The sequence below is a fragment of the Brassica napus genome, unplaced genomic scaffold (assembly GCF_020379485.1).
Source record: "Brassica napus cultivar Da-Ae unplaced genomic scaffold, Da-Ae ScsIHWf_1981;HRSCAF=2629, whole genome shotgun sequence".
Classification (NCBI taxonomy): Eukaryota; Viridiplantae; Streptophyta; class Magnoliopsida; order Brassicales; family Brassicaceae; genus Brassica; species Brassica napus.
In genome coordinates this window covers 42,839-64,060 of record NW_026015397.1, presented here as the reverse complement: position 1 = coordinate 64,060, position 21,222 = coordinate 42,839, and the positions used below count along the sequence as shown (strand labels likewise).

Below are 21,222 nucleotides of genomic sequence, written 5' to 3'. Positions count from 1 at the left end.
TCCGATCATTATCTCATGGCAAATAGTTTAACGGTTAATAAATTGTCCTTCTTACTAATTTGAATTAAACTACCATGTTACATTAGTAACCTAATTGGTTATGTATGGCTGGCAGTTCACAGTTATTAGTTTGTATATAATCCTGATTTTTGTTTCAAAACTCCAGAATTGATGTTTGATCTGTCCTTAATACCAGACTTACCAGTAGCAAATAACAGTGAAATTTGATATTAAGTTAATGTTATTATTCACTGATTAAGATTACAGTTACTATTATAATCATAATTTTTTAATAATTGATCTTATTTTCTCTAGCTTCTGTATATCCAGTTACTTTTCATATATATATATATATCATTCTATTTCTTGTGGAGACCTTTTGTCTGGTCGCTATTGCGAGCTTTAAGGTAAAAAATTGACATTGAACTTCACATTATTTATGTGAAAATGCAGCCCAAATCTAAAAAATAAATCAACTAAAGGCGTAAGCTCCATTTATTTTCTTAACTCACACGTGGTTGATGTAATTTCCTTCATTGACCAGAAAACGATAAAAACTTTTCAAAGTCAAACTTGTGTTAGGGTTCATTCAGAAGAGACATAACAAAGAAGAAAACAGATTCAGATACATGGAATTGGACTTACCCGTGCGCCACATGGCAGTCGATGATTCGATAGGGTGGATAATATTCCATTGTTGAGCAAGACGACTCAATAGTCTCATGAAATATGAATGGTCAAGGTCAACGCGTCCTGAAACTTACACGTCGGCGTCAACGTGGCTTTCCGGTGGGTCCCATATTTTCTCACCTACATTAACAAAGCCATATCTAATCCAATCTGTTGCACACAAAAAAAAAATCTAATCCAATACAAGGGAAATACATTGTATCTGGAGACTTCCCTTTTTTCTTCACATGTTTCTACATAGAGAATATGCTTATGAGAGAGTATATATCAGCATGAGTGCATGACAACAATATACGAATAATGCTTTTCCAAATCTTATGGCTTTAGTATCTTATTTAACTTTACAAATTTGCATACTGACCCCGTAGAATCTGAAGATATAGTGGAAATTTCCAATATCTGGATTATTGAATATAAATACATAGTCATGTTTAACAAATCGTTATTTAGAATACTAGGCTAGATACATTCTCATAAAACAATCTTAGGTCATCTCTTTGCGCGCTATCTATATAAATCTCACTTTTTACAAGCATTCACCAAGAATGATCTTATTGACTTTATTGGTTACGGATTTTTTTATGATCAATATCATCCAAAGTCATATGGTGTGTATGTATGTCTATATATTGACCCACTCATTAGTTAAATTTTGATCAGTCGTCCTGTCAAAATGTTATCCAGACGTCTGCTATAACATATGTAACGAGGTGTATGTTTGGTTGATAACTACAAACGCACTACTTTTTATCATGTATAACGCACGCATGCATATTTTCAATATTAATAACATAGTAAAAAATCTAATTGTGTTACAACCAGTGTGTTACAACTTACAACTTCAGTCTTATAAATGAATGATTGTGAAACAGATTAACATGTACTTTGCTTATAGGTCGCTCGTTCGTTTTTTCCTTTTATGGGCACAAACCATTTTTAGCCACAAAAGTCTACAGCCAAAAACCCATACTAACACGTGACAATTTAAAAATCAATTGAATTATCGCGTTATTAGAGAATCTATGACAATGGATCGAGACGCAAACCAATATTAAGCACATTAACGACTACCCAAATCAAGATATTGAAGCGATACATGAGTTATCCTTTTAAATGATAATTCATATTATTACCAATCTAGGAAGTTTTTGTATTTATGGGTTCCGTGGTACCTTTGGACATAAAAAGATGTTTATGTTTTGTCTGTCCCGTCGTAAGTTGATTGATACCCGCTTGAAATTTGCCATACCTTAGCAACCACTTGTTTGTTTATCTGTTTTTTGTGCTTATCTTTCTATCAATTTTGAAATTGTAAGTTAGAAACGTTAATCATTCTAAAACGATTTCATCTTTCTCATATAGCTTATTGTATTGTAGGGTTTGTGAGCTTTTACTACGAATGTTAGCATAAATTTACAGATATCTTTCCATGGTGGGCATATTTGGCTGTACACAACTATACATATCTATAATTCATTTGACCTTCGTATTTCGAATTGTTTTTAGAATAAATTCAATCTATTTTACATAACAGATTAGACCTTTCAAGAAGTAACATGAGATATAACATGGATATGTACATATGTATATACCTAAAAACATTTTATGTACAATATATATATATATATATCAACTTTGTGTGCTTAGTTTTCTATGTTTCCAGATTGCATATTTTTTTTTGAATAAATTCCAGATTGCATATTTACTGTTGGTTGCGAGTTACAAATCACGAAAGAGACCCTTCATATCCATAAGATCACTATTTTTGTTGTTCCATATAACTATTCTTAAGCAATAACACATTTAGAGATTGGAGATAAGACCGTGTTAGCTAATAAATTAACTAGACAATTCGATGCACGTTATATAGTGACGGTCCCATCTCATTCTAGGTTATTCAAACACAAACGTTAAGTACTAAACCCACATGCTTCATTTCTCGTGGTTAGGCAGCTAAAATGAACACTAAAGATAATTAAGTAGTTCTTAAAGTTGTGAAAATGTTAACTTTTCCCATTTTCTTTTTTTCTTCACCAAAGTAATACAAATAAAACTCTCGCCTAGTATAATTTGATAATTTAAATGCATTCGTATTGCCATTTTAGCACGAATTATTTACTTATTTGGAAATATTTTCCTTTAAAAAAGATTCGAGTTTATGTTTTTAAAATCAAGTAATCAAATTTAAACCAGTTAACATTGCTGTGTTTGATGATTACTATTTATTTACTGTGCGATACGAGGACGTATTAGGATGCATAGAGACGTACAAGGACTTTCGAGCTAAAGCCCACCAACGTGAACACGATAAGCCCACCCACTTCACGTCAAGTGTTTCAATGGGCCTTTAATGGGCCTTTCATTCACAAACCCGTTCTGTTATCTCTATGCGCGCGCCGGTGAGCAACTAGAAATTGCCGGTTATCATCGTCATCATCGGCGATAATGAACATAGTCGCATTGCTCGTAAAGGTCGCCGGTCTCTTCGCCACGATCACCGTCGGAGCCAACGCATTCTCCTACACTCGTTTCCGTCGCCGTAACCTCGGGAAGATTCGCTCCCCAATCGACGAATCTAAAGAAGTCCTCGCCGATTTCAATTCACACGGTACGACTGCGTTTCGTTATCACCGTGCTTGTCTTTATGTTTGAGCCTTGACAGTTGTTTTTATTACACTAAGTGTGAGTTTTGTCTCATTTCAAAACAAAACTTCCATGTCTGAAACTTTCTTGTCTTTTTGAAAAAGGGTTTCTTTCGAATTAAAAATCTTCCTTCTTGTCTTTATGTTTGAGCCTTGACGGTTCTTTTTTATTACACTAAGTGCGGGGCTTGTCTGAAACTTTCCTGTCTTTTTTGAAAATGGTTTCTTTCTAATTCATAATCTTCTACAAATTGAATTGAATTAATGTACAAAATTGAATTCGAAATTGTTAACATTATCTTGATGATGTAATCTCTATCTGTTACAGAACACAAGGAGGGAAAGTTCTTCTTTGGATTAGCAACTGCACCTGCTCATTCAGAAGACGAGCTCGATGACGCTTGGCTCCAGTTCGCAAAAGAAACACCATCTTCAGCATCAGACGCAGTGCCAGGCTCAGAGGCTGCTACTAGAAAGAAGATTAAGCTTGCCGTGGGAGCTATAACAAAAGGCTTGGCCAAGAACAAACATATAAAAGAAGTTAAAGCTTCTGCTTCTGCTGATGATAAGCCGCCCGCTAACAATGTAGCTGCGTGGCACAACGCTCCTCACGCGTGAGCCTTCATAGTTACCATCACTTAGCTGCTGTGTCTTAGGAGCTGAAACTGAGATGTTTTTTAAATTTGTTTTCAGGGAGGATAGGCTTAAGTTTTGGTCAGATCCTGACAAAGAAGTGAAGCTAGCTAAAGAAACTGGCGTTACCGTCTTTAGAATGGGAATCGATTGGTCTAGGATCATGCCTAAAGAGCCTACCGAAGGGATCAAGGAAGCAGTGAGTTCAACAAAGCTTTAAATAAACAAAGCTTCTAGTAGAGAAAGAGTCTTTACATCATTGTGCTTTTCATAGGTTGACTATGAGGCACTAGAACACTATAAATGGATACTCAACAGAGTCCGTTCAAACGGGATGAAGGTGATGCTAACGCTCTTCCATCATTCATTGCCACCATGGGCTGCTGATTACGGCGGCTGGAAAATAGAGAAGACGGTTGACTACTTCATGGACTTCACAAGGTTGACTTTCTCTCTTCAAAATGAGCTTTCATGGAGAATTAATGATCATCTTTTCTATAACATTCCCAGGCTTGTTGTGGACTCCATGTTCGAATTGGTAGACTCTTGGGTAACGTTTAACGAACCACATGTCTTCACCTTGCTTACCTACATGTGCGGATCTTGGCCCGGTAACAACCCTGATTTTATGGAGATGGCGACATCTACTCTGCCCATGGGTGTGTTCCATAGAGTGTTACATTATATGGGCGTTGCTCACTCAAAGGCCTATGACTACATCCACTCGAAAATGCTAGTTTTTTCCCCTCCTTTTTCTTTTAAAAAACAGATTTAAAAAAACTGCATTAATTATTAATATTAATAGTCTTTATCTCTTATTTTGGCAGTTGCTTGAAGAAGCCTTTGGTGGGGATAGCGCACCACGTGTCCTTTATTAGACCATATGGTCTCTTTGACACTGGGGCTGTGACTATTAGTAACTCCCTCACTGTGTATCCTTATATTGATAGCATTAGTAAGAAGCTTGATTTTATAGGCATCAACTACTACGGACAGGTAAGGGGAAAACACATATAGCTATTAGGCCTTTTAAGTTTAGATCATAATATTAGTTTTTTTCTCTAATCAGGAATCAGTGTGTGGTGTTGGGATAAAGCTTGTGGAGACTGATGAGTACAGTGAATCTGGAAGAGGGATATATCCTGATGGTCTGTACCGCGTGTTGTTGATGCTCCACGAGAGATACAAACACCTGAAAATCCCTTTTATAGTTACGGAAAATGGTGTGTCTGATGAGACTGATGTGATTCGGCGGCCTTACCTGATTGAGCATCTACTTGCTCTTTATGCTGCAATGCTTAAGGTTTCTTTTGTCCTTGCAACTCTCTGAATCGTTCATACGTTTATTCCTGCTTAGTTTATAGTATTTGATTGCGTTGTTGTGATGGTTTTGAGTAGGCCTGCGGATTTGGTCTGAACCAGCCGAACCGAAATTTTTGGTTCGGTTTGGTTCGGTAGGGTTTTGAAAAATGATTCGATTTTCGGTTTTGTTCGGTTTTCGATTTAAAAATAAATAACTGAAATTGTTGAACTGAACTAACCTGAAAATAATCAAATTTAACCGAAAACCCGAATTTAATTGAAAATATCTGATTTTAAAAAAAAATTATACCAAATTCTAACCGAAAACTGAACCAAACCGATTTTTTCGGTTCACCTTGGTTAGATTGTGGCCGAACCGAATAAACCGAAACCGAAAAGATCTGACCGAAGTTACTGAAAAACCCGCTTAGTTACCATATCAGCACTAGGTGTTACCATATCTCACTGTTTTGTGGCTTTTACGACAGGGTGTTCCGGTACTTGGTTACATATTCTGGACTGTTTCAGACAACTGGGAATGGGCTGATGGATATGGTCCTAAATTTGGACTTGTTGCGGTTGACCGATCCAATAATCTTGCCCGAACACTTCGGCCATCGTACCATCTCTTTTCCAAGGTCTATCATTATTACCACAACTCTCGAGATCATCACATTGCTTTTCTACTCACATGGCTTTTGTGTTCCTACTCTCTAGATAGTGAAAAGCGGAAAAATCACACGTAAGGATCGGTCACTTGCATGGAACGAACTCCAAAGAGCTGCTAAAGCAGGAAAGCTACGGCCGTTCTACAGGGCTGTTGATAATCATGGTCTAATGTACGCAGGTTGGTTACAACTTCCACCTTTTAAGTTTTTTTTTAACCTTGTTTAGTTTCTATCTTACTTTTACGAGGCTTTGTTTGTTTTAAAAGATGGTCTAGACAAGCCTCAGTGGAGACCTTATGTTGACCGTGACTGGCGGTTTGGTCACTACCACGTGGAGGGTCTTCAAGACCCGCTGAGTCGCGTGGCTCGAGTGCTTCTAATATGGCCGCTTATCATGAACAAGAGGATAAGAAAAGTTAAGGTCAAGCATACAGATGAAACTGGGGTCGCTTATGCCTCACCCTTTAACTAGATGGAGAGATTAGAAACCGAAGAAACGTGCTTAAGAATGGTAAGGAGAAGCTAATAGCTACGGGTGGTCATTAAGAGGACCATTAACTTGACTTGTTTATAGATTTGCTAAAAATGTTTGATGTGAATTTTCTGAATATATATCCAATGAAAGAAATGAGTATTCATTCATTAATCTTCTATCTCAACACCATCGTCTTCCTCCGCTGTGTTCTCAGTTTCTTCTTTAAATAGTTCTTTGTTCCCCACGAGTTGTTCATATAACTACCAAAACCAAGATGTGTTACATAACATAATCAAATATCATATATAACTTAGTTGAGATTTGAGAAGGGTGGAGACTTTACTAACCTTCATGGCTGATTCCACAATCTCATTATAGTTCAAATTTCCATCTGGACTAGACGTGGAACTGATTTCACCTCCAAATTCACCCTGATCCCAAATCCAAATCAAAACTTTGATTTAGTGAAAAAATATTACTGAGGAGATTAATATGTAAATCACATTCCACACCTTGACAAGCTCTTGCACATACAGTGCTCTCCAGAGTACAACAGGTTTTGTAACAGCAGTGTCATTCTCAACTATTGAATCAGTCTGAAGATTCTCAGGAGCCTGCTCTCTAATGAGAGTGCTCATGGCTGATAACAGCGCAGTTTTGCCTTGATCATCGTTGTCACACACAGTTGAAAGATATAAAACATGCCTGCACAAGCAAATGCATCACTCATGAACCAATTGAAGAGAAACAAATGAAAATGTTAAGAATTATCTTTGCTGAACAACAACTTACATGTCCGGTGGACAAACCGCTAAACCACTACCAAGCTGCAGAACCCGAACCGCAGTTAACTGTTCAGGAAACAAGGCTAAAAGACAAGAAAAATCTTTCAATAAGCAATTGACGTTATACATAAACAACAAGTAATGAGTTTCAAAATTTATCTTACTCTTAGGTGGATATACGACAAGAGCGTTTGATACATCAGCTTTCACGGAACCTCTAATGATACATATCCCTCTAGCAATTTTCCCCTTACTGCTTACCGCCTTTGGGACAAGAACACGAAGAGTTTCCTTCTGTTGATCTGTCAATGACGGTAATGACTCCACTCCAACAGTTATACTCGGATCCAGAACCAGCTTTTGGCTGAATATCTCTTGACCAGAAGCGAGTCTAACACCTTTGTAACCCCCAGTTTCCTGCAAGAATCAGCTGTTAAAGAGACAAACCAATTAAAAATAATCTTTGGCCAAAACAACCAACTCACTTGCCTTATCTAGAAGCAGAGCAGTAACAGGCATCCGGAGAATCTGTTCACACATTAAAACAAATTCTAAGTAAACAGATACCCATACCTACACAGTACATAGTGCAGAAACATACATAGATGCATCCTTTGACAGCGGCTCGACGGCAAAAGGCTTGTGGAAGCTCTCCTTGTCCATACATTGGGTACATCAACGCCCCATGTGCGTTTGAAAATCTGAAGTAAAAGGGTTACAAGATTAATTCCACTTTAAGTATAACCAATATTTAAAAAATCGCTCGGCGGTGGTTAGACGCCTTATAGAGGATTATTGTTTAGGCGGGCGCCAAAGAAAAAGGCCCTAGACCAACCAATGTGAATGAAACGAATGAGAAAGACAGAACTATGAATGACCTGCTAATAGATGTAATGTACAGAGCCAATCTATCTATGCCGTCTTTGGTCTTGAGTACATGTTCACAGGTTTCTTCAATATTGTCTTGATCATGATCTAGCATGGCAATGCCATACAAGATGATCCTACACACAAGAATAAGAAGCCTTATCATTACAATAACATCTTCTTGGGAAACAAAAGCTGTCAAGGAGAGGCTATACGATTTGATTTTGGGTGGCAAACGCATCTTTGACAAGAACTCTACAAAAGGACTCTCCATGTCTTCCTCCGACATCACCTTAACAGCTGTCTCGTCGTGTTCGGTTGAGGAAGAAGCCAAGTGTGTCTGAACAAGCTTGAAGAACTTCATGAGCTGATTCTTCTCCAAGAGAGTCAACCCCTTGTCCTTGAATATAGCCCCTCTCGAATCCGGGACGTTCCTCAGCTCTCCGCTAGAATCACCGACGAAGCTTGCGTCGATGCTCTTGAACTCAACGTAGCTGTTTGATCCTGACTTCAGCATGAGGTTGATGGACTCGTCGGCGCAGAAGACAGCTCTGGGACCGCATAAGTCGATGTTAAAGGTTCTTGAGTGTTGTTGGAGTGTCTCCGGTTCGAAGGTGGAGATCTCGACGGAGGAGTATAAGGATCGGTTGACGAGGTCCACGGAGAGGAAGTCATGAGTGTTGGAGGGCGGAGGAGAGAGGGAGTTTGAGTTAAGGAAAGAAGTGAGATCGGGGAGAGAGAGGGAGGCGAAGTGAGAGCCGTAGAAGGGGTTGGGATCGAGGTGGAGAACTGAGCTACCGGAGGAGGAAGCTCCGGCGGCGAGGATGGAGGAGGGAACTCCGGTGCCAACGATGATGAGATCGTAGGTGGTAGGATCAAGAGGAGGATAGGGAAGGAGGTCGGACATGGTGGTGTATCAAACTCACAAAGTAGAGATTATGCGACTATTTATTATACACTGATTTTGGGAAAAAAAATTGGTAATACAAATTTAAACATATCATCATCGTGAAACAAAACATATATTGGCTTTGTTCATAAATAAATAAAATATACACAACATTGTCTGCATCTCTATCTCTCTCTGACTTTTCTATCTTCTTCGTATGTCTACTACTACCATATTACGTAGTTCTGAGAATTGATATGAATTCTATCACATTATTTCCACGTGGGTCCGGTTTCAGACGTGCTTCACACCTGTTGTTTTGCATTAGATGATAGTAAGTATCAAGAAGAGCTTTGTTTCATGCAAAAACAGAGAGAACGTTTGTTTACTGACCATTTTCTGGGGGATTTGGATGAGAACAAACGAGAAAAAGTAGAGACAGGTGCAGATTATGATTCCTGAGATGGTGTTGTAAACGAGGCGCTTGTCGTCTTTGGTTGGTATGAAGGCTGTTTTCAATGTGTTGGTAAGCTCGAAAAGCCTATAAGAGACCTGAAACAGAACAACACAACGCCACTCAGTTTCTTTCTTTCGTTTTGGCTTTTAAACTGTTTGTAGCAGAGTTTGCTTACAGCGACGTAAATCGAAGTTGTGAGCATGAAGTTCAACAATGGATATTCTGGGATTAGAGAGAGTAGCAATTTGGGTTGACCATCAGGAACTCCAGATCTGTGGATTCATTAGAATATGTTCATAACTCAATGGCTCAAGACTAATAGCAAGGGATTCTTGTCTTGTCCTTCTCAACCATTAAACTTCCAACTTAAGCCACATTTGAAAACATTAACAAGAAGAATCGTGACATACCTGAGCCATATATGGAACTGGGAGATATATGTCTCCAGTGTTATCTTCCCAAGCCACCTGAAAGTTCATGCACAAATTTAGTTTTCTGGCAATCGGATGACGAATAAATCTATTGATTGACTTACGCCAGAAGGGTCAAACTGTAGCCGCGGAAAGACTGTGTGATGTTCCGGAGACAGATATAAACACTGAAAGACAAGCAACACGAGATACACAAGTTAGAACTGGCTTTTGGTAGATCCACTGTATAAACAGCTTTGAGAGCAAAAAAGTGAAATACGTTATTGGAATCCAAGAGGTGTAAGGATGATATTTGTTGTAAGTTAGCTTGTCCATCTTGTATATGTACTCGAACCAAAAATATCCCACCTAAAAGTTTCATTTTAACAAAGATACAGATTAGCTGGAAGCATAATCTCTTCAACCTGAAAGATAGTGAAATGATGACTTGTTATACCGTAAGCGCTACAAGTGCCACAGTTGTTTTGACAGCCATCCTGAACTTCATCTCAGCTTCCTCCAGTTTATCCATCCAACTTTCTACCTATAAGATTCATAACCAAGGTTGTGACAAAAAAAAAAAAAAAAGATTCATAACCAAGGAAATGAAGAACAAACTATGGTGAGTCTTTCTCACTAAACTACGCTATTTGTGAACAGAGTTAATGTGAAGCTCAAGTGTGAGCATTGGGAACTTACAGTTGGGTGGTAGTATGCATATAGCATCCCGATTATCCATATGTACCGATCAAGGCCCGAGCGGAAATGCCACTCATGCAAGAGGGGAAGCTGCGGTTTTGCCGGATCGTTGTAACCTGCCATTTTTGTTTTGTGAGATTTATTAAAAAGCGTTGTCTTGATCATATTTATTTTCCAAAGGAAACAAAGTTTAGGGTTTCCACTAACCCATCAGGAAAGTAAATGGACTCCAGATCCATTCAAATACGCCGGGAATCTCCCAAACGATGATAACAACAGCGAAGCAAGCAACCATTTTGGCAGCTATGACTGAACCCATCTCATTATATTTGTTCATAATACCAAGTGCTCCGTAGACCATCAGAGTAAACAGAGTGTGCATCGGGCATATGTAGTATAGCATGTAACTGTTGTTGAGGACGATGCAGGAGAATATGACCAGGAAATTTAGCCGCCACATCATCTGTAGAAACAAGCGCATGTTAGAATTTAGAAGCTAGATATAAGAAAAGAAAAAAGAAACAGGGAGGACATAGCTGTTACCTGTGCAAACCTTGCAAGACTAAAGTCCTTGCGAATGTAATAATATGAAAAATTCCCAAATCCAGTCATCCAAACATAGCAAGCAATGAAAACACGGATCGCATTATAGTACTCCGCAGCAGCAAAGTAGTGGTACATCAAAAAGAGGACCTACAACACCAGAAAGGAAAACAATGATGAGCTAACAGTAAATGAAAAGGCAAATTAAGCAGTAAATGTTTCTTTGAGAACTGAACTAATCTCCCTAGCTAATGAATCAACAGACATGTACAAAATAGAAGGGCAAGCCACTAGCATATAAGATAAGTGACAAACCTGCATCCAGCCTTTCCACTCCTCAGTTTGATGCCTATTCAAGTACATAATTGATTTTCCGTTGAATGCTGATTTATCATTATGTATGGTGAACGAAGTTATCGCAGAAACGATGATGAGAAGGAAGTAAAGGAACAGAAAGAGATCCCGGTTGTAACTCTGCATCAAAATATAAACAATGTAACCCTCAGTCACATATCAAATGGAATCTAAATATTTCCATATAACATTAGAGCAACTTGAATGATAAAAAGTAAGCTTAATAAGATGTTGCTGAACAATGTATATAGCCTATGTAGCTACATAAACCATTCCGTTATCTACAAAGCAAATTTGGTATAATATATCATCATCACCTTCTTGGATGAATTGAATACATCCGTGCGGTCACATACGTAAAAGTACCCCATAAGTACCGCGAACTCAATTCTGCATACAAAAACAAAACAATATTAAAAGAATGAACCTTTGAACTCTACTCTAGAAAAAAAAAAAAGACCCCAAGAGACTCACATTGCTCTCAACGTCAGCCTATTCTCAACCAGAAAGGACTCATCCAAGAGAACAAACCTGCGTAAACCCCCAAAATAAGCATCAAGAAAACAACAACAAACAAAGACTACTGGAGAGAAGTAATGTATAACCTAATGAGAGGAGAATGCACAGAGGAAGGCTTGGCTTTAGGAGAAGCTGCTTGAAGACCACCTCCATCTTCTATCAACAGAGCTTTATCATCTTCTTCTTCTTTCACAAACTCTTTCCCAATCTCCACCAAATTAACATCAGAATGCCTACTAATGAAAAATCAAATTCAAAATCAAATTCAAAATCAAATTAATTCAACAACATACGCTTTGGCGGAGGAGACGGAGTGTTTTGTGTAGTGGAGATACTCGGCGTATAGCCACGCGGCGATCACCGGTACAATCCCTAGCACCACCGACATCTACAATTTACCAAAAACGAGAACCAAATCAAACAAAGATCTAAATTCAAACGAGATGAAGAGTAAACACGTACGAGCCCAGGGGTAATAGGGCTTGACATCGCCATCTCCGATGATCAGAACGGATTCAAACTCCTGAACCAGATCTGGTGGTAGATCTCGTGATCGAATCGAGAAGAGAGAACAGTGAATGAGGATAAGACTGGATCAAGGAGAAGAGAGATCGTCGAATCCTCCTCTCTCGCTCGTCCCTTGTATAATACTATATACCTCTCTGACTCAGAGAAGATTCACGGGAGCGACAGTATAGAGAGATCGTCGAATCCTCTCTCGCGAGTGAAGTGTGTATTAGCGAGAGAGTTTGATAGCAGTTTAGTAGCTATTTCTATACATTTTTTAAAATAAAATTACTAACCGACAAAATTTAAACTGGAGAACTTTTTACCAAAATTATGAAACAGCATTTCGTTTTTTTTTTTGCAATTCTCTTAGATATCTAATTTTGTCACAAAAATAGTCTTTTTTATTTTTTATTTTTAAAAATTTGAAATCATATCCCAAAACTCCACCTCTACTCTAAATCATAAGTCTATATTAGTTAACTCTAAGGTAAAAATGTACTTTTACCTTTTAATAAAATTTATTTTGGCTATTTTCTTCATTGAAAGCTATTTTTGTAACAAAAACTTTAAAAAAATTATGGTAGAAATTTTTTTTTTTTTTTATGATCTTCTATCAATTTGGGGAGCCATTATAGGATATGATTTTTTGGCATAGATTCAAATATATGTGTTGGTTTTTTTTGACATAGATACAAATATATGTGTTAGTGAACTTGAGATTCTAAAATAAATAATGAAAACGTGTTAAAAAGATTGGTAAGGAGCCAAGATTATAATAGAGACATTTTTGATTGTTTTTACTATCTAGTAGATTGGTACATTCTGATTCCCTATAACATCTTTGAGTATACGTATATAAGAAAGAGATATTTGGGGACGACATTTTGAGTGTAGCAACTATGAAGGATATTTTTACGTATTGTTCCTGATTGTGTGTATGAATGTAGAGTTTGAAACCTTATCTCATTGCACTCAAGAGATTATATGCATGATGCTCATTGGTGAAGAGTGTGTCGTATGATCAATGATCAACCACCTTACTTTTTCTTTCTTTTTTGGTAAAAATGTTAAAATTTTATACTAATTTTCAGGGTTTTTGACAGAAGGTACATGTAACTGATAATTGATCAACCACCTAACTTTTTAGTGGGTTATTTGTTATTGATCTAAACCAACTTGAGTCTAATAATTATGAGCTTGATGCGAAGCGTGCGTGTGTGTGTGTGTATTCAATATCTCTTGTCAACGACGCGTTTTCTTAGGTTTGAAAAGTCGGCAGATTATTGTGTTAAGTAAGAAGAAGTTTGTTAACATTCAATTAACAAAATTTGAATTTAAATATATTCACCGACATTTATTGTAGCTTCGGACATCCAACAATACTTATACGTTATTAGTCCATTGGTACATTTATCCTTTCTGAACTTGTTTATCAAACCTTATTTTTATTGGTTTTTTTTTTAATCAAATTTTTATTGGTTTCAAACCTGATTATCCAACAATACTTATACGTAATTAAAAGATGAGAGATTAATTAGTATAACGTGACAATTGCAAACAGCTGTTGAAAATTAAAAATAAGAGAGAAGGAAGAAACATATGGTTAGAAGTTTATATAAGGGATAAGTAGTCCACTGGTACATTTATCCTTTCTGAACTTGTTTATCAAACCTTATTTGTTATTGGTTTCAAACCTGATTATCCAACAATACTTATTCGTAATTAAAAGTTGAGAGATTAATTAATATAACGTGACAATTGCAAACAACTATTGAAAATTAGAAATAAGAGAGAAGGAAGAAGCATATGGTTAGAAGTTGAAGATGGCAGCACCACTTGAAGGCTTGGAGGCAAAAAGGTAAAGCTCCATATCTTCTTCCTTCACCACTCCTTTCTCTATCCTCTTTCTGTAGTACTTCTCCTGAAACATTCCATTTCTTCTAAGATTAGTATCATCCTAACAAAACTATAGTCCTAACAACCATGTTTATTACCTTGACTGTATCAATGAACCGAGAGACGTTAGACTCCTTAACCAAGGACACGGTACAGCCTCCCCATCCAGCTCCAGTCAGTCTTGCTCCAAGTGCTCCATTATCCCTTGAAACTTGAACCAGTTCTTCTAGCTCCGGGCAACTTCAAGAATCAAATTAAGTTAAACAATAATCAATATCTCATTCATTGGTATCACAACTAACACTCGTTCTTTAAAGTGTATGTACCTGCACTCGTATAGGACACTGCAGCTGTAATGGCTTTCGTTCATGAGATCACCAAGTTTCTTTAACTTTTCTTCATCACTGCACAGTTGAATGTTTCAAGGTCTCGAGTTAGGTTCAAACAAAAAATTATGGTGAAAAATGTTCTGACCTTAAGTTTGAATAGACAGTATCCTTGAAACCATGAACCCTCCGAGCTTCAGAGTAAACGTGTGCAGCTCTCTATTTGATCATTGTAAGCAGAGGAGTGCCTTGTTGTTAAGACTTTAAAGGGTAACAAATAACACAATATTCCACAGGGTTTGTAATATTTTACCTGATGCAATTTGAAATGCGTTGCAGCATTAAGTACAGCTAAAGATGTTGGATCATTGTTCAATATTGATGGTAACTTCTCCTCAACGATTTTCTCTATCTCCTCAGCCGTATATGGTTCTTCTTTCAGATATTCCTTCACAGCTAGAACAGGATCAGATGAGCCACGATCACCAGCAAATGAAACACATAGTCCCTCCACATCAGAGAGAGTCTTTACTTTTGATATTGCTTCTTTTGGTTCCATTCCAAGCTTAATGCCAAGTATGATCTACAATGCCACATGCTAGATAGAATCATGTTTAGTTTAGGAAACAATGCTGAAGAAAAGTTATGCTATGACTTACCGAAGCAAGTCGACATTCAACAACCCTGTTATTATAATTAGTAGCAGCTGTGACAGCCTTCTGAGACTCTGCAAGAGAGTGTGCAATCACAAAGCTACCTCCATCAGGGAGTTTCACATCGGTTGCACGGACTGGGTTGAAGTCAATAAGCTCAGAAAATCCAATTTTAGCCATTATAGAGATTGCCTATTGAAATACAAAAAAAAAAATAACAAAGATAATTTTTAGGTCTAGTGGTAGAGAGAATGATGGATTATTTGTAGAAAGTTTCTGACCTGATCCATCCCACCAGACTGTGTTCCAATGTGCCGTTCGCATTCACATGTAAGTTGTGCAAGTTCTTTCTAAAAGCAAGGAACTTAGCCAATTCAGTAAACAACAAAGAGAGCTGTGAGGTTTCTTTCATCGAAGCAAGAGTGAGTAATAATACCTTTTCAAAGTTCTCACCAAAGACGGACATAATAGCAATCATTGATGAGCAGACAAAGGCAGCAGAACTTGACAATCCAGAACCTGAATTAAATAAATAAAAAAGAACTCAAGTTTTAAAAAACTTCAGGGTGAAATGATAATGTGATGCATATATAGTGGGAAGCAGATAGACCTGTAGGAACAATGCCATCAACAACCACATCAAGTCCAACTGGTGAACCAATATTCACCCCTTTTGACTTTGCATACTCATGAAACCCTTTGTACCTGCAAGAATCAAGAAGCATCAGGCACCTCAAGAAAGAAGAAAATGAGATCTCTTAGTTGCAACTGATTGAAAAAAGAGAACCCTTACGCGCAAATGAAGTAATGACCCCATTTGTGATTCTGCAAGTCAATTTCCTGCAAAATTTGACCATAGATGATAAGGCACCAGTACTATATCATTCCCAAAGCTCTACTCTTTTGTGTGACAAACATAGCAACATGAACTTTTTAAGCCCATATCCATCTCTTCCTCGATTAGTACCATATTGTCCACTTTGGAACTAATAAACAAAGCGCACATGGATAAGACCTTAGTACTAATCAGAGTTATTTGTTAAACTTTTTATAGTGGGACTTTGATTGTATTCACAATACAACTGAATAGAGGGATGATAACAAGGAGAAGATAATAACCTGGTGAGGATCAGTAGGATAAGTACACATGGAGTACTTATCATTAACGTTTGCGATCCGAAGCTGATTCTGACCTTCACGTTTTCGAATAGCAATAATGGTGTCCTGACGAATAGCCATTGGCAGGACAGAGTATCCCTCATAGTCTACGTGTTCTCCAATCAAATTCACTCTTCCTAAACTCAAAACCATACACACAGAAACCATCTATTTTCAGAAACTAAGCAAACTCGATCCAAAAGGTTAAGGCTATCTAGAGATCATATGATCTCGTTTGCCTAAGCCATGCATCGAGAGAAAGACAGAACAACAGAATCAACAGAATCTCGTTATTACCGGGAGAACGAGCGAAGAGTTGGGGAGAAGCATCAAACACTTGGTTGAATTTGGATTTTAAAACGTCGAACCTTGTCTTAGCTTCATCGAGCTGAGATCCTTCGCCGTAGACAGGTTCAAGGGATGAGAAGATCGGGACAGAAACTTCTTCTTGTTTCGCCATGTCTTTGTCGTCTCTGTTAACACTTGTCACGAAACGTCTTCTTGCCTTGCGCTCTTAATGTTTAATATATATCCACCGATGTAGTTTATTAGTTAGATCCGTTACGGAAGATCTCTCACATTTATCGAATTATCTTCTTTTTTTTTTTTTGGTTACAACAAAAGAATGATATTCGTGAATATTCACGTATCTTACTTATCCAAAACTATGGATAATTACACTAATTCTGTCTTTTTCTTGTTTATACAAGATATTACTCAAATATACGACAGTATTTAATCAAGGAATTGTTTAACAACTTTTGTCATTTTTATTTTATGATCTACTTATAAGTTAACTCTGAATAATCTGACAAGAGAATATGTTTATAGAAAACTAAACCATGATTAGAAAGTTTTATTTGAAACAATCTAAGATGTATGTAACAATCTTGAATTAAAAAAAAAAAACTAATTTACAGGATCTCCATGGATTGAAGTGTTTATCCTATAAACAGAAGATCATGAACTGCAAGTTTAATCATGGTTGTACTATCTAATTATCTAAACATTTGAAATTAGAAATATACTCAGCTATATAGTTCCAGGTCAAGGTCCCGGTGACTAATCTAATTGTGCAGTTAACTTATAGAAAGAAAAATATCCTGGTCAATAAAACCATATAACTTAATTGGCCATGAATATCTGAAAATATATTTTTTACGTGTAAAAGAGATCAGTAAACTTTAGGGATGATTTCTATTAAAAGTACTCGAGTGATTATGAAGAAAAAAGAACCGATACTATTATATCGAGATTGAGATCAATCATGGATACACAAAAATTCAATAAGCAAATTCCTCACTGGAAACCCTAAATATATAATTATTTTCACATCACTGATGAAGTCTTCGCCTCTTCCAACAGAAGAAGCCGGTTTCTAAGAGATCTTGAAACGCATGGCTTCTCTTCACAAGTTTGTTCAACCTGATCCTCATTTTCAAATCATTACATAAATCTCTGCAACGACCCTCAAGTTCTCGAGCGCGTTTGCTTCGACGACATGAACATATCATAGTCCCCGAGGATGATGCTAGAGTCTGGAGGTTCTCGAGATCTTTATGGTCATTGTCTTTGGTAAACCGCAAGAGGGCCTAGAGATTATTGATGAGTTGCGCTGAGGTCCAAAGAATTGAATAAGCTCACAGCCACACACGTATTCCAACAAAGCTATGCATGTTTGCATTATCTAAAGCTGGAGGAGGTTTTTCACCTAGCTTTGAAATAACATATGAAAACAATTTTCCTACAATAGAATAATAATAAGAGGAAGCTAAAAAGGAAAGAAGAGGACAAGGCATGGTCACTCCCATGTGCTTCTTCATACTTTTCAAGTCACTTTCTATATATTTTTAAAAAATTACTTTTGCTTTTGTCATTTCCTTCTTCTTGTCGCTTAGTCATACTTTTGTGTTCTTCCTATGTATTGTAATGTACAAAAAAAAAAAACAGATTCTATTACTCTATCAGTTGCTAAAGATTCATATATAGCACCAAAAATCGTATATTTAACCCACTGAGTGTTTGAAAGGGAACGTCGAAACGATATGTACGTACGTAAATGAATGTTGTAACTTAAACTATTGGCTACTCAATTATAAGGTATCATACGGGGTTAAACATTTAATACAGGTTTTCTAAATAAACACGACTGGAATGAGTAGTCTATTAATCTGTGGTAACATCAACATGTAGACGATAAAAGAGGATTAAACAAACAAACAAACTTTGTAGTGCATACATAGGATAGGTACAAGAGAGGGAGGGGCGCACAATAAAGTTGACTAGATGATTGAGTGACAGATCTCTCTCATCATTCAACACATCAATCACTCTCTAGTGCATTCATTCGCATGCTATCGTATAATCAAAATCAGTGGTTACCACATTAAATATATACAAGTCTTGCATGTTGGTAATCACAAATCTAAAGAAAATTCTATTTCACGTATGTACAAATCTATCTCTTGTTAACTTTAACGTATGTAGTATACACATCCCATGTTGGAGGAATTAAAGTACACCAAAATTTACATATGGTTTAGTGAAATCAATGTTCTAAAATTCGGTTTAAACAATGTTTACTTAGTCAATAAATTAGATCTAAACAAAACAATTTTTTTTTAAATTAGTTTAGGTGTTCAAAGTTGGTATAACTATATGCGTAAACAATAATCATTTATAAAGCGTCTAGCCACCGTCTAACGATTTCTTAAACATCCAGTCTAATCCAATGGTATCACATCTTATATGAGCTAAGGTTAAAGATCTACTTCCACCCAACTACAATAACGTAGATATCAATTAATAAAAAGAACTAATGCTATTTTCTTTTGTAACACAAAAGAACTAATACTAATCCCCTACGGGTCGAATCTTAATGGCAAAGATTTATCAATAATCATACACTACTAATACAAATCAACTTAGTACTTTACTTTGCTGGATTTGTATATTGTTAGTGGAGCTTTTGTTTAACTCATTTCAAAAGTTACTTTAGTTATAACGAAGAAAGAAGAATCAAGAGTACTTACACAGATTACACTCAAACGTATTATGTTTACATATATTAATATGAAAAGTGTTTTGGTGTACACAGAGAGACACAGAGATTGGCAGAATTCAAAATGACGATTTTAACCTCATCAAATCGGCGGAGGAGCTGAGCCTGAGTTTGACCCGGAGAGAAGCTCAGCTAGAGACTTCATGGCTCTGACTTGCATCTCCAAAGCCTGTATGTAATCCGTCGCTTCCTCTAGAATAACCGGTACTGATTCTTTCTTGCAACCCGGAACTAACCGGCCGAGTACACGTACTTTCCGGTTAACCGTCGGTATACTCTTCTTATTCAGTTTCACAACCGTCACTCTCTGTTTCTTCCATCTTCTGCTGCTACTTCCCGTCGTGATCACGGCCGGGATCGCCGCCGGTCTCGGCCGTTTCTGTTTCCGGAATTTGAGCTTGATCCGGTTAGCGAGGATCGCTCTGCTCCAGAGCGTCCTCCCGCGAGCGGAGACGGCGAGAGCGCGGTCGGCGGCTTCCCGGACGGCTTTCCCCCGCTTCTTCGCCGTCGGAGATGGTGTTTCGGCGGCGGAGGAGCTGAGGCGGACCTGTTGCAGCGCCTGGATCAGCTTGGCGGAGTAGTTACGCTGCTGCTTCTCCGATCTCCATCTATCACCGTCTCCGGCGGTTGCTGAAGCTGCGTTGTTTCTCCGAGACGACGCGGCGGAGGAGGAAGCGGATTGTCTCTTCTTCCTTCGAACGAGATCTGTAGGGGTTGAGTTTAGATAAGTCGGAGACGCCATAACCAGAGGATTTGAGCTGAAGAGAATATTGGAAGGGGGAAGGAAGGAGAGAAGAAGGATTATATAAAGAGAAGAGAGGGATCACTTACCAAACGATGTCGTTTTGTTGTTGCTTGTTAATCTTTTTCTTTTTGATTATTTATTAAACACGCTAATATTATTAATGAAAATGATGGATTATATATAATTGAGTGGCTCTAGCCCATATATGGTTCCGGAATTATTAAAGAGATCAGTGTGACTTGAAGCAATGTTTTATGTATAGTTAAAAACGTTTATTCTCATGTGTTACTATTAGGATGATTATTAGAAAGAAAGTAATATGCAAAGTTTAATCCAATCATGAGTTTTTTTTTTCAGACATCATCCATAATCTAACAACAGACAGTCAACTGAAGACATAATGGTCACATAACCTGTTCAATGTTTGACAAATTACTGTTGCGACAGGAAGAGGTGGTAAAATGCTTAGGACAAAAGATACTATGTACTTCACGAACTAAACGAGGTTACATTTAATGCAGATATGGAAATGTTACAAAGATACTAGTGTGGGTAAGGCATCCATAATGATTGTTTGCTTATTATTATATTTTGGGCTCAATCCTAATCTGGAATTGTTTCTTGCGGTATAAGTTAAATGAACTTATTTACATACAAAGATGTTTAAGAAGGAAGATAACCCTTTTGGTAATTTAAGAGGAAGCCCCTAATATGCATCATAAAGGTCGATTCTTTGGTTTACTGGAGGAGGAAGGTAGAGATTCAAATGGCATGACGACGTGTAATACAACTATTGGAGAAATCTATTTGTGACTTTCAGTGGTCGTTTAATGGACTGACAAGACAAAAGAGAGGGGCCAATGACTCAAACTTTGGATTTTGTATTCAGTGCAATGATTTCGTAAATGTTAAAAAGTTTTACTTAAATACTACTTTATAC

General features: G+C 37.3%; 5 protein-coding genes across 6 annotated transcripts; 1 reads left to right on the top strand and 4 right to left on the bottom strand.

Moving 5' to 3' along the window:
• Positions 1-3,066: 3,066 nt before the first annotated feature.
• Positions 3,067-6,588, top strand: LOC125599755 (galactolipid galactosyltransferase SFR2, chloroplastic-like). Its single transcript, XM_048772869.1, has 10 exons — positions 3,067-3,298; positions 3,661-3,946; positions 4,026-4,164; positions 4,240-4,406; positions 4,476-4,697; positions 4,793-4,961; positions 5,035-5,268; positions 5,756-5,905; positions 5,985-6,114; positions 6,202-6,588. The coding sequence occupies exons 1-10, from the start codon at positions 3,136-3,138 to the stop codon at positions 6,405-6,407; spliced, it is 1,866 nt and encodes a 621-aa protein (XP_048628826.1). The 5' UTR covers positions 3,067-3,135; the 3' UTR covers positions 6,408-6,588.
• LOC125599756 (rab escort protein 1-like) lies at positions 6,485-8,981 on the bottom strand. The gene is made up of 9 exons (XM_048772870.1): positions 8,278-8,981; positions 8,074-8,199; positions 7,797-7,896; positions 7,685-7,723; positions 7,360-7,612; positions 7,203-7,278; positions 6,923-7,115; positions 6,758-6,841; positions 6,485-6,670 (listed from the first exon to the last, which is right to left on the bottom strand). Exons 1-9 carry the CDS (start codon positions 8,967-8,969, stop codon positions 6,578-6,580), a joined length of 1,656 nt encoding a protein of 551 aa, XP_048628827.1. The 5' UTR covers positions 8,970-8,981; the 3' UTR covers positions 6,485-6,577.
• Positions 8,982-8,992: 11 nt separating this feature from the next.
• On the bottom strand, positions 8,993-12,682 carry LOC125599757 (protein REDUCED WALL ACETYLATION 2). 2 transcript variants are annotated; one of them, XM_048772871.1, is made up of 16 exons: positions 12,396-12,682; positions 12,227-12,321; positions 12,020-12,169; positions 11,889-11,945; positions 11,732-11,804; positions 11,376-11,534; positions 11,061-11,210; positions 10,725-10,980; positions 10,518-10,633; positions 10,276-10,362; positions 10,099-10,187; positions 9,944-10,006; positions 9,819-9,875; positions 9,584-9,680; positions 9,345-9,503; positions 8,993-9,262 (listed from the first exon to the last, which is right to left on the bottom strand). In XM_048772871.1, exons 1-16 carry the CDS (start codon positions 12,426-12,428, stop codon positions 9,257-9,259), a joined length of 1,647 nt encoding a protein of 548 aa, XP_048628828.1. In that variant the 5' UTR covers positions 12,429-12,682; the 3' UTR covers positions 8,993-9,256. The 2 variants fall into 2 exon arrangements, with proteins under 2 accessions (XP_048628828.1, XP_048628829.1); XM_048772872.1 differs by having other exon boundaries at positions 12,020-12,166; positions 12,396-12,673.
• Positions 12,683-14,043: 1,361 nt separating this feature from the next.
• On the bottom strand, positions 14,044-17,044 carry LOC125599754 (galactokinase-like). The gene is made up of 12 exons (XM_048772868.1): positions 16,774-17,044; positions 16,438-16,613; positions 16,112-16,158; positions 15,929-16,023; positions 15,755-15,837; positions 15,600-15,668; positions 15,325-15,510; positions 14,979-15,248; positions 14,814-14,884; positions 14,666-14,743; positions 14,438-14,579; positions 14,044-14,364 (listed from the first exon to the last, which is right to left on the bottom strand). Exons 1-12 carry the CDS (start codon positions 16,934-16,936, stop codon positions 14,254-14,256), a joined length of 1,491 nt encoding a protein of 496 aa, XP_048628825.1. The 5' UTR covers positions 16,937-17,044; the 3' UTR covers positions 14,044-14,253.
• Positions 17,045-19,453: 2,409 nt separating this feature from the next.
• On the bottom strand, positions 19,454-20,348 carry LOC125599751 (transcription factor bHLH148-like). The gene has a single exon (XM_048772865.1). It carries the CDS (start codon positions 20,277-20,279, stop codon positions 19,620-19,622), a length of 660 nt encoding a protein of 219 aa, XP_048628822.1. The 5' UTR covers positions 20,280-20,348; the 3' UTR covers positions 19,454-19,619.
• Between the last annotated feature and the right edge of the window lie 874 nt (positions 20,349-21,222).